At 44.5% G+C, this 11411-nt stretch overlaps 1 protein-coding gene across 1 annotated transcript; it reads left to right on the top strand.

The window, feature by feature from the left end:
- The first annotated feature begins 384 nt into the window (after positions 1–384).
- LOC142894270 (uncharacterized) lies at positions 385–2135 on the top strand. The gene is made up of 2 exons (XM_076035535.1): positions 385–1174; positions 1608–2135. Exons 1-2 carry the CDS (start codon positions 427–429, stop codon positions 1751–1753), a joined length of 894 nt encoding a protein of 297 aa, XP_075891650.1. The 5' UTR covers positions 385–426; the 3' UTR covers positions 1754–2135.
- The last annotated feature ends 9276 nt before the right edge of the window (positions 2136–11411 follow it).

Genomic DNA, 11411 nt, shown 5'->3' with positions numbered 1-11411 from the left:
ATGTGCTGCAGCTCCAAAAAGGCAATGACGGCGAGATCGTACCTCCACTGCCTATTAGAGCCGCTAACACCACGACACAGTCCCACACCGCCCCTCACTGACCTGGAGGCCCACCGCACCTGCTGCACTCATGGCTTCGATGGCTGACAGACAAATAACTGATGATAACAATGATGACAATAAAGGTAAATAACAAAAATCGAGCGAAGCGTTAGTTCTGACAGGGCATGATGTCGCCTTATTAGTATTCCAGCTGTGTGACCGTAATTAGCTGTAGGCTTACATCACTTTCCTCAGCTCCTGTTGGTCAACATCTTTAGAAGCGCCCTTTTTAAAGCCACCCCAACTGATCCTCTTCCTCTGCTTCTTCACCGGCGATCGATGTTCATACTCGTATTCCTACTCACCTCGCTGCCTCTCGCCTCGATGTCCTCAATCTATGCCGAGGATCAGGAGCAGCTCGTCTGCGCCCTGGAGTCACCTCAAAGCTCCGAAACCGAAGCTGGCATGTGCGATGACGGCGCTCCTTCCCTTCGCCGGAGCTCCTGGATAATACAGAAAAGATCTCCGGTCCCTTCCATCAAAGGATGGCCAATCCCGAAGATCCTCGAGTTTCTTTTTGCCAACAACGTCGCTGCTCCAATCGGCGTGTCACATGAAGAGTTGTTCGCTCTTCTCCTGAGTTGCTCGGGGCTGCCGCAACCTCCGAACGATCGTCCTCCTTCCATCGCTCGAAAGGCATCAGCGAAATGTAAGAACACCTCCAACCTCAACCCTTCGGGATCTAGCGTAACCCAGCTATCCAAGAAGGCGAAAGCCCCCGATCCAGCGACCAGTTCCGCAGTCTCGAACGGCTCCATCTTGGCTGCGCTGTCTTCGATCCAAACTTCTCTCTCTGGCATGGACGCAAGAATCCAGTCTCTAGAAGCATCAGCTGCGGCTTCATCCCAACCACCATTCGTTGCAGCGGAATTTACATCTTGGGCCAGCGGTGGAAACTTTGTACCAACTGCAGGTCCTTCCTCGCATGTTGATGACATCAGCACCGTCTTACCCGACGAAATCCCGATCCCGCGCAGGACCTTGGGAAGTGCAGTTCCCTTCTCTACCGGTGTTCCCTTCTATCCGCCTGCTGCCGCCATCTCAGCTAACCTCAGGAGCCAAATCCTTGCAGGTAATGACATCAACCTTGTGAAAATCCTACTGTGCTTGGATTTTAGCGACAAACGTGTTGTAGAATGCAGAGACATTTCAGTGTTATTAAAGGACAGTGACCCCAGGCTCTCCAAGAACGATGGCAGAATTTATCGTGGCCTTTGGCGTTTTTAGAGACGTCATTTGTGAGGTCCACCCATCGCACAGAGATGAACTGGATACCTACATTGCTATCATTGCTGATCTCGCCATGACCTACGGTGGGGCCCTGTTCTTTCGTGCTCTATTTGCGCTTCCTTTGCACATTCTTCTAATTTCTGCCCTAAATCGGTGGCTGTCGTTGCCAAATCAGAAACGGAAAAGAAGGTAACACCTTTCTCTTCTCCCATATGCTTTAATTTTAATGAGAATGTGTGCAGATTTGTGAAGTGTAAATATATTCATGCTTGCAGCTTTTGCGGGGACGGACACCCCAAATGCGTGTGCCCGAGACGAGCATGCCTCGGAATGCAGAGAAAATAAAGCCTTCTACTCCTGTGAACGTGCCAGCATTGAAGAAGGCTTTGAGAAATCATCCCAATCGCTGCTTCGTCAGTAACTTAATAACTGGACTCACTCATGGTTTTTTAGCTGGTCTGTCTTGGCTTCCCAAAACTTATTTTATTTGTAAAAATTTACAATCAGCTATTATGGAGCCAGAGATAGTTGACTCACTGCTAGAGAAAGAAGTGAGGAAGGGTTTTCTGATTGGGCCATATGATGCTTCTCCTTTTTCTGTCATTCGCGTCAACCCCTTAGGCGTCGCTACCCGTAAATATTCAGGTAAAAAACGTCTTATCATCAATTATTCAGCCCCTCACAACGATAAAGCCAATAGTATTAATGGTCTGATTCCATAAGCACCATTCTCTCTGTGCTACGCTTCTATTGATGATGCTATTCATCTCGTTAAAAAAGCAGGTCGAGGCGCATGGTTATCAAAAGCAGATATCACAGACACCTTTAAAGCCATGCCTTTACACCCCTCTCAGTGGCATCTCTTCGGCTTGGAATGGAGGGATAAGCTGTACTTCGCAGTTCGGCTAACCTTCGGGTAGCCCCAAAATCTTCGCCACTCTTTCTGAGGCTCTTTGCTGGGTAATTTTAAATGACTGTAAGTTGCCTTTCGTGCTTCACCTTCTAGACAATTTTTTGCGAATTGATTATCCTGATTCCAGGCCGAATCACGCAATCAATATGCTTAAAAAGACTTTTACTACCTTAGGGGTTCCCCTAGCTGAAGAGAAAATATGCGGTCCAATTAAATCCATCAAATTTTTAGGAATCGTGCTAGATAGCAACCTGATGCGGGCATCTCTGCCACTCGAAAAATTAAATCGTATAAGGGAGATTATGAGAGTGCAATGCAGTAGGGTTATTTCAAAAAGGGACTTACTTTCTCTTTTAGGCCACCCAAATTTTGCCATGCGCGTCATCCCTCAGGGCCGCTTGTTCATCTCGAGACTTTTAGATCTCTCAAAAACCGTTGATAATCTTGCTGACTCTGTGTCTTTGGACGAAGGGTGTCGCTCAGAGCTTCGGTTTTGGTCCCTGCTCCTCGATAAATGGAATGGCATTCTTTTTTTTATGACGATCTTCCAGAATCCCCTTTCGAGATTAGGTTGTTCACTGGCGCTGCTCCGTCAGTTGGTTTCAGGGGGTTCCTTAAAGACCAATGATTCGCAGATAAATGGCCAAAAGAGATGTTATCTTTCCCTAATAACATCACTTCAAGCGCTTTAATGGAAATTTATCCAATCGTTATAGCTTGTCTTCTGTGGGGCAAACACTGGTGACGAAAAAAAATTACTTTCTTCTGTGATCATGAAGCAGTCTTGAACATCATTAACAAAGGTCGTTCCACCATTCCGTTTATTAACAGATTCGTAAGACGCCTCACCTGGGTTTCCGTCCTGGGTAACTTAATTGTTCGAGCTGCGCACATCCCAGGCCTTGACAATAAAATCGCAGACGCATTATCCCGGTTTCAATTTCAAGACTTCCGAAAAATGTGCCCAGATGCAGCCCCTTCCAGCCTTCTGTGCCCTCCTTTCAGCCAAACGGTTCTGGACTAGACTGCACCCTGCATTTGTACATATCATCAGCTGGCCACTACATGCGAATTGGACTCGCAGAGTCAACATTAAAACTGTCTGATTCAGCATGGTCTTATTTCACCTCGTTCTGTTCCACCTTCTCCGTAGCCATATTTCCCGTAAATATATCCATCATATGTGCTTCATGGTTCACTGTTTTGAGTCCCGAAAAATGCAGCCTTCTTCAATCAAAGGACTACTCGCGGGTGTTCTATTTCACTTGCGCTGTGCGGATTCTTCAACCAACAGCCTGCTGGGAAACTCTTCAGTCCAACTCCTGCTAAATGTATTGAAAAGATGAAGACCTCAAGGCAAAGATATTCGTCTCCCTTTCACTATTCCTCTTCTGCACAAATTAGTTTCTCATTTAAGGGAAGGGTATTTTGTAGTGATGTGTCGGTCACGAACGAAACGGCTCTAAGAGCCGGCTCTCTGACTTTTTTTTATTTTTTTTTTCGTTTTCTTTCTCTTTCTCTCTCTCTCTCTCTCTCTCTCTCTCTCTCTCTCTCTCTCTCTCCCCATGCCGCATTTGATTGCCATTTGATTGCCGCAACTGGCGCGATATTATGATTTAGCGCACGCTCAACGTCATTCCGGTGTGATGGCATGGAGATTGTGCATTGTAGCAACATCAGTCCCCTCAGAGAGAATCTTCTCCAAAACAGGGCAGATAATTACAGAGAAAGAAACATAAAAAGTTTAAGTTTAAAAGTTTAAAATTGTTTTTTGCACTTACTATCTTAGTTTTTATCACTCTAGATTGTATAAATAAAGGTGTGTTTATATTATAAACATTGGATATAGTCCATGTTTCTTTTTTTACATTAGTAATTCATATTACGCATAATCTTTTATTACTGTTGGTAATAAATTATTTTAGGTACCAAAAAATTTGAAGAGCCGTTTGGGAGCCGAAAGAGCCGGCTCTTTTTAGTGAGCCGAGCCAAAAGAGCCGGTTCTCTAAAAAGAGCCAGAATGCCCATCACTAGTATTTTGAGCCCTATACCGATTTACTTTTAGAAACCGTCTTTCTCACTGCCTTTTTTGGATTTTTAAGAGGCGGGGAATTTTCCACGCTCACAAGATGCTTTGACCCGGATCACGATCTTTCTATGTCCGATATTACTGTTTTTGACACTCATTTTTGCATTTTTCTTAAACATTCTAAATCTGACAAGGAAAGGAGAGGAACAAATGTTTTCATTGCAAAAAATAATACTGCTTTCTGCCCTTTCTTGTCCATGAGCCGCTATCTAAGGAGTAGACCACAAGCCAACCCAAAGGAGCCACGGAGCTATGGAGAAGGGGGGGGGGGGGGTGACTAAGGCTTGGTTCACCTCTCGCCTACGCCTCCTTTGCCGATCCTGTGGTCTTTCTCCCGAATGTTACACTGCCCACTCCTTTCGCATAGGAGCAGCAACAACACAACAGCAGCACTTAAAAGAACCGTTTCAACACTCAAAGCCATGGGAAGGTGGTCTTCAGCCGCGTACAAACGCTATCTGCGTCCAGAGGCACAAGCTATCCTCGATGCCCAAAAAGCTATGTGCCTTTAGGAACTCTCCTATGTTTATCTACACGTATAGGTATAACTGCGTAATTCATGATGCTATGATAATTCTGTTTATTATTGATATTATCTATTATCTTGTTGTTGTTATTATTATTATTATTATTATTATTATTATTATTATTATTATTATTATCATTATTATTATTATTATTATTATTGTTTTATTGTTATTGCTATTATTATCATTACTATTATGTTATTTTCTATTAATGTATATCTTATTACTCTAGATGGCTTTTGGTAATTTATTCTATCATCGATGCCCGACTTCTACTACGTCACTGCTCGGTCTGTTGCATTCTCGCCCACCTAAACGCTACTTCAACCCCTGCGACGTATTAACTAATCTATTAGAATATTTGCTAGATTATATTCCACTCCGACTGTATCTCTTCACAAAGCTGGTTGTACCGCACCAGCTTTAACTGTCTTACTTCTTACCTTATAGCTTATTTAGTTGCCATATATATATATATATATATATATATATATATATATATATATATATATATATATGTATATGTATATATATATATATATATATATATATATGTATATATATATATATATATATATATATATATATATATGTATATATATATATATATGTATATATATATATATATATATATATATATATGTATATATATATATATATATATATATATATATATATATATATACATATATATTAAGGGTGTCAAAGTTAACGCCGCTTTATCGCCGACAATTGTTTTATGGCGCGATTAATGCACACGGTAATTTTTGAACCTTTGGCCGCTCCGTAGATTGTGGAAACGGGAAATGAATTGACTCACAGCACACAATCACACGCTTGCAGCCGGCTTGTAAACACAACAAAAAAAAGAAAAAGACACTGAGCGTAGATGAGCACTAGGAAGGACTAACGTGGATAAGGCGTCAATTGTAAATGGAAAGTTCCACTTCAAAACCCTGCCAGATGGCAGTCTTGACAGGACAAAAGTGATATGCATTTACTGTAACGAGCGCTTCCATTCGGCGCCCATGTTAATGAATGTAGTAGTTCAAACCAGATGCGAACAGGCTCGCGGCTCCCCTCGCGGATCGCGCCATGCATTTAACGTCAATTCACTGGACGTGGAAGCGAAGCGCCGAGCGCTTCCATTCGGCGCCCACGTTAATCAATGTGGTGGTTCGCGCGAGCCGCGAGCGATCCTCGACTACAGGAAGTCGCTCAAAAAACGAGAAAATCCGGTAAATTTTCAAAATAAACTAATTTCAAAATAAAAACCGAATGACAAATTCGATCATATTTGTATGTTATATTTGTCAGTACATTGTATCATAGTGCGAGAGAGATTAAACAAATACACACACACACACACATACACACACACAGGAAGACTTGATCAAAATACGTCTGTTTGATCCTAGAGATGCCGGTCAGTGATCATTATGAAAGAGGTCTTGAGATGGACACCTGAGTGCGTGTTTCTATTTACACACACACACAGACGCACAACATTTTTTTTACCCTGTGCATCTTTTGTTTTGTTAGTAGTACTTGTCATTGCTCCAACATGAATAAACATGCTGCATTTGCATAAAGCAAGTATTTGCCTACTCCCATGTTGATATGATTATCAAAAAAATGGAAAAATATCAGTTTACGGTAGATTTACAGCAGATAAAAAAAATATGTGATTAATTTGCGATTAATCGTGAGTTAACTATGGAAAACCATGCGATTAATCGGATTATTTTTTTTAATCGACTGACAGCTCTAATATATATATATATATATATATATATATATATATATATATATATATATATATATATATATATATGCCCCAGCACGTCCCAGGGGTTATGATTTTGGTACCTGCCTCCTTGGGGTTCGAAGCGAGCAGAGCTGACACCGTATGTGTGACGTAGCAACGTGCAGGGCACTGATTGGGTAAAAGTTTTGACGAAAGCCAAAGGCAGTCTCTCATGAAAGACCAAAACCGCCATTTTTTAAATGCCCCGCGTGTGGATTTTTACAGTTTCACATATTAAAAACTGAAAAGATTATGAAACTGTACCATGGGCGAACGTAGAACTACAGACGTTTCTGTTGTCTGTGGCCGAAGAAAAAGCTCATAGAGAGCTGGACGGACGGAGCGACACGCAATGAAAAGCCTTCCTGGTTTCGCAGCCGGTGGCCGTCGCTGTACAGCGAAACAGTGTCCGGAAAAATAAAAAAATAAAAATGCCGAGCGACTACCGAAGCACCAAGGACTACAACAGTCGGAGTGGAACGAACAGAGAAAATGTTGGAGGTTTGTTCAGCCTAATTCGGATGCGATGGAACACCGACGCGGTGGCCGACGGGAGTGAGACGGGCTCGACTCGGCCGGTGGACGACGAGAGAATAGTCGGCCACGACGATATTTGAAAACATGCTTGAGGACTGTAAATGTGTTTTGTAACATCAAGCAACTTTAGTTTGAAGGCTATTTGCAAAGTAGAGCCGTTGAATCGTGTCGATAAACCGCTAGCCACCACCGCTAACTCTGTGCTCTGCTTGTGTTGTGTTCGCTGGCAGCGAAACTTAAGAGGCGGCGATTTTGGCTCGCAAGTTTCGTAGGTTTCACTCCCTATAGCGATTTTTAAACGCTGCTCGCTTGTTAACGCCGGTCGAATAGAGTTGTTGCTGTTTTGTGCTTTGTGTGGACTTAAGTTGTGCGGATATTCTCGTCTAATAATAAACGACTGTGAGACTCAAGGTGATCGTTTCAGCGTCTACATTTTCTCTTCCAGGACAGTGTTTTGATACAAGTCAACATCATGAAACAAAATCATTCTAAGCCCTATGAAAATGTCTCGCACAAAACAAAACAAAACCACGGTTAATACAAAAAGTGAATCCTATGGTTTCCGGGACACGGGAGGCACAAAAACACCTTCGGTTCGCCTTGCAACCGTGACTCCGCCCACGCTCAGGTACTAGTCGGGCTTATGGAAATACCTTTCAACCGAGCTGTCCCGTACCGTGAAGGGCTGGCACTAGCCGCACAGGGCTAGTGGGTAAACGCCCTAAGTGGCAGCATACATACACGTTACACCCAACAGATTGTACTTCTGTCCATGGTCGGTGTCGAAGTCTTTAGAATTTAGTCAGATATTTTTGTTGATCGCCTCATACAAAAAAGCTTGCTACTTCCTGTGTGGGCTGTCCATGTTATGTAACGTATGGTGGAGTTTGAGCCGTCAAGCCCTCTGGTCATTAAGGAGGGGGAGGGAGCCAAATCAGCTGTCAGGTGTCCCATAGGACGTCTGATATATTCTTAACCCTGCTGGGGAAGCTGTCTCTCTGTTTGCCTGCTAGCAATGCAGTAGCCTCAGACTTCGTTTCCCAGGGACTGGGAAGCAGGGTTTTCTGCTTATCTGCCGCTACCTCCTGGCCACAGTCTCCGCTGCATTGCCTCGTTGCAATCTCCATTTCTACATGTTTTTTAAGATTATAGAAGTTTGATTTCAGAACGAAAAAGAACAACCAATGAAGAAGTCTGTAAAAAAAAAACAGTTTTTACCTATCTTCAGACAGACACTTTCAGATTGTAACGGTCTGGTCCACCTTTTTTTTATTCCCGCCACTCTAATGAAACAAGACGACAGCACAATTTTTATCCAGATACGCAACAGATGCCAAAGCTGATGTCAGCAGAAAATCTTGGGTGCAGCAAAAAACCTGCAGTGACAGCTGGAGTCATTGCTGGTCGCACTGCGTTTGCACTTTCCTAATGCAATATGGCCTTGGCGGCGCCATGGTGACCATGTGACACCCAAAGAAAGTTGAGACCTCCAGATCATGAGCAGCAGGTTCAACAGCCAGCAGCCAGCATCAACAACTCCCGACTTTCAAGGATGATCGCTGTACGTCAAATCACTGGCGGCATGGGTGGGTGTGAGCAGTGTTTGGAGGAGGGGGGGTAGCAGCTGAAATGGACAGTCGTTGGGTAACCTGTGTGTGTGTGTGTGTGTGTGTGTGTGGAGGGGGGTGGCTCTCACTCTGTCTGCCAGCCATTGATGTGCTGCCTCTGCAGATCAGAACAGAGAAAAAGGAAGAAGAGGAATTGTGGGAAGGATTCAGTGGGTGAGAGGTGGGGCGTGGAGAACTCTTGCGTGCTCTCACTCAGCACATTTGGACATGAAGGGTGGCCGGGGAGACGAAAAGTCTTTGCAGTTTGAACGTGGGCGTGTTTGTGCATCGACTCCAAATTGCTAAGAAGGAAAAAAAAAAAAGGGCCCAGAGCCTTTGCGTTGGGACGGGGGGGGGGGGGCTCTGTCCCCCTGCTGAGGGGGATGGAGCCACTTGATCATCTTATCTGTTTGGATTCTCTCGTGAGGATAAGATAAGTTTCTTTACCCACAGGGGGGGAGTGGGGGGGGGATAACAGATTGCCCATTAGAACAGGAATGGGCAATCTACAGCCGGGGGGCCAAATGCGGCCCGTTAAGCTGGCCCATTGAGCTTGAAGAAATTATATGAATAGAAAGTAAGTCGTAAATTAGTTGTATTTCACCATTTTTTATTTATTTTTTTAGTGTTTTAAGAGTAATTTCAATAAAGAGCTCAATAACGTGGGGGCAGGAAAGACATATTTTTTTGTGACTTTGCTTTTGTTCGTTTTCAATTGACAGTAAAGCACGTTTTCTCCTTATCCCATAATATATATTTTTTCTCCTCAGGTGGGTCACCAAAACACTCAAATTTAAAAGTCAACCCATTGTGGTCAAAATGTTTGCCCACCCCTGATTTAGAGGCAAAATGAGCAATAACTAGTGTTTCCTCAAAGGACCACCATCTTGTGCAGGTCATATCACTGAAGCAAAGTCTGTGATGAACTCCGATAGTTGCCACCTTCTGCTGTATAGCAAATTGTTTGATAAATGATGGTGTTATATACCGATACCGCCTCTCACCACCAGAGGCAAGCATGGCAGCATGGACAAGTTTCTACAGCGACTGTCGCCAAGTTGTGTCCGAACTTTTGAGTGTGTGGCAATAATCTGTATCCGTCTTTGTTGCTAGATTTGCCACCTGTATTTATTTTGTCAGCTTGTTAGACAAACGCAGCCTGAGAGCTTATCCGGGTTTGTGTGGAACTCCTGTGCCTTCAAGAGTCACAGTGTGTCTTTGATAGCAAAATACTCACTTTCTCAGATGCCACAAGCCACTTTTTGGGCACTTCAGAGCAGCAACAAAAAGACTAAAAAAATATCTGTGGATGTTGCACTGGAGCCAAACACAGCAGGGAGTGGAGAGGCAGATGAACAAAGGTAATAGAGACAGACAAATGAGAGGAAGGGAACAAAAACAAACAACGAAAAAAGCGACGGTTGGACGGTGCCGGAGAGAGAATGTGCGACTTGAGGAGCAGAGGGAAGGGCTCAAGGACGGCTGACTGGCGGCGGGGAAATGTTTCTGTGTTTGCTCTCACGTCGGCAAGCCAGGCCCAACACTTTCCTTACGGAGCGGATGAGTGTAAGCGTGTCGCGGTTGGAGGCTGGGAGGCCGAGCTGTGATAGCATGTGGTTAGCGAGAGCCTCCCGCAGCCTTGACACCCACTCCCACTCGCTGTCGGAATGGGAGGGTGGGGGGTTGCAGGCCACGGAGCGGCCTCCAGCAGGGGAGAGAGTGACACTCTGCACCTCTGAGTTGTGGATGTCATTTTACAGCTTGAAAGAGGCCGAATCTGCTGTGCCGTGACAAAAGGAAACATTTGAATTTTTTCTCTAATGCTCCCGGTGTGCAATAGAGAGACTCCACTGATGTGGCTCAGTGGCGCAAAAAACTGACTGTTGTGCACCAGTAGAGTTCTCCGAGGGGAGGCAAAAAACAAAAACAAAAAAACAAGTCAATCAGATGTGAAAAAGATCATGCACATGTCATGGGGTATGTGTGAATGAGAGTGTATTGTGCACCCGCGCCCTCCCTCTCCGTCCCCTGCCTCTTGCAGCACTAAGGGGGCAAAATCTGAGAATAGCCGACGCGAGCTACAGCCAACAAAAGGGGCAAAGCTAGAGCCAGACAGCAAAGTGTACCACCCTGGCTAAAACAAACTTTGGGACCAGCCGACCAGCTGTCTTGAAAGAATCACGCAGTGCAGTGAACGGCGGCGGGCGCAAGAACAACGAAACTTGCAGTGGAGGAGTGAGGCACGCAGATCAGTACCTCTCTTAAGCAGCACCTGCACGATCATCCAGTAGTCTGTCGTTGTTTTTGTTTAGTTTGGTTTGCTGTGTCGTTGAAATTTGTGTTTCTTTTCTTTTTGTGTGGATTCCCCGTGGACGGACAACCTGGACGGTGTACAGCAGGCAGTGGTCAGGCCGTGGACTCCAGTTGCCGCCCCGGACACTGATGTGTCCTCTCTCACAGGTCTCCCACTACCCCCCACTCCCCGGACTACCTTTTAGACCGGCGCTGCTGCAGTTCTTTGAACGTAGACTTTTTTTTTTTCTTTACATCAACCCCTGTGTACTGAATTGACAGAAAAAAGTTCCCCAGTAGAACTAGA

Source organism: Nelusetta ayraudi, unplaced genomic scaffold (assembly GCF_046127955.1).
Source record: "Nelusetta ayraudi isolate G7.1 ecotype Tasmania unplaced genomic scaffold, CSIRO-AGI_Nayr_v1 ptg000042l, whole genome shotgun sequence".
In the NCBI taxonomy this organism is placed as follows: domain Eukaryota; kingdom Metazoa; phylum Chordata; class Actinopteri; order Tetraodontiformes; family Monacanthidae; genus Nelusetta; species Nelusetta ayraudi.
Note: the sequence above shows the minus strand (reverse complement) of the source record. Positions and strands in the feature narration are given on the sequence as shown.

What these genes read in the sequence shown, in the direction of transcription:
- LOC142894270 (XM_076035535.1), top strand. Translation starts at nt 427, where the DNA reads ATGTCCTCAATCTATGCCGAGGATCAGGAGCAGCTCGTCTGCGCCCTG. An exon ending in CAGGAGCCAAATCCTTGCAG is followed by an intron (nt 1,175 to 1,607) that starts GTAATGACATCA and finishes TCATGCTTGCAG; the next exon opens with CTTTTGCGGGGACGGACACC.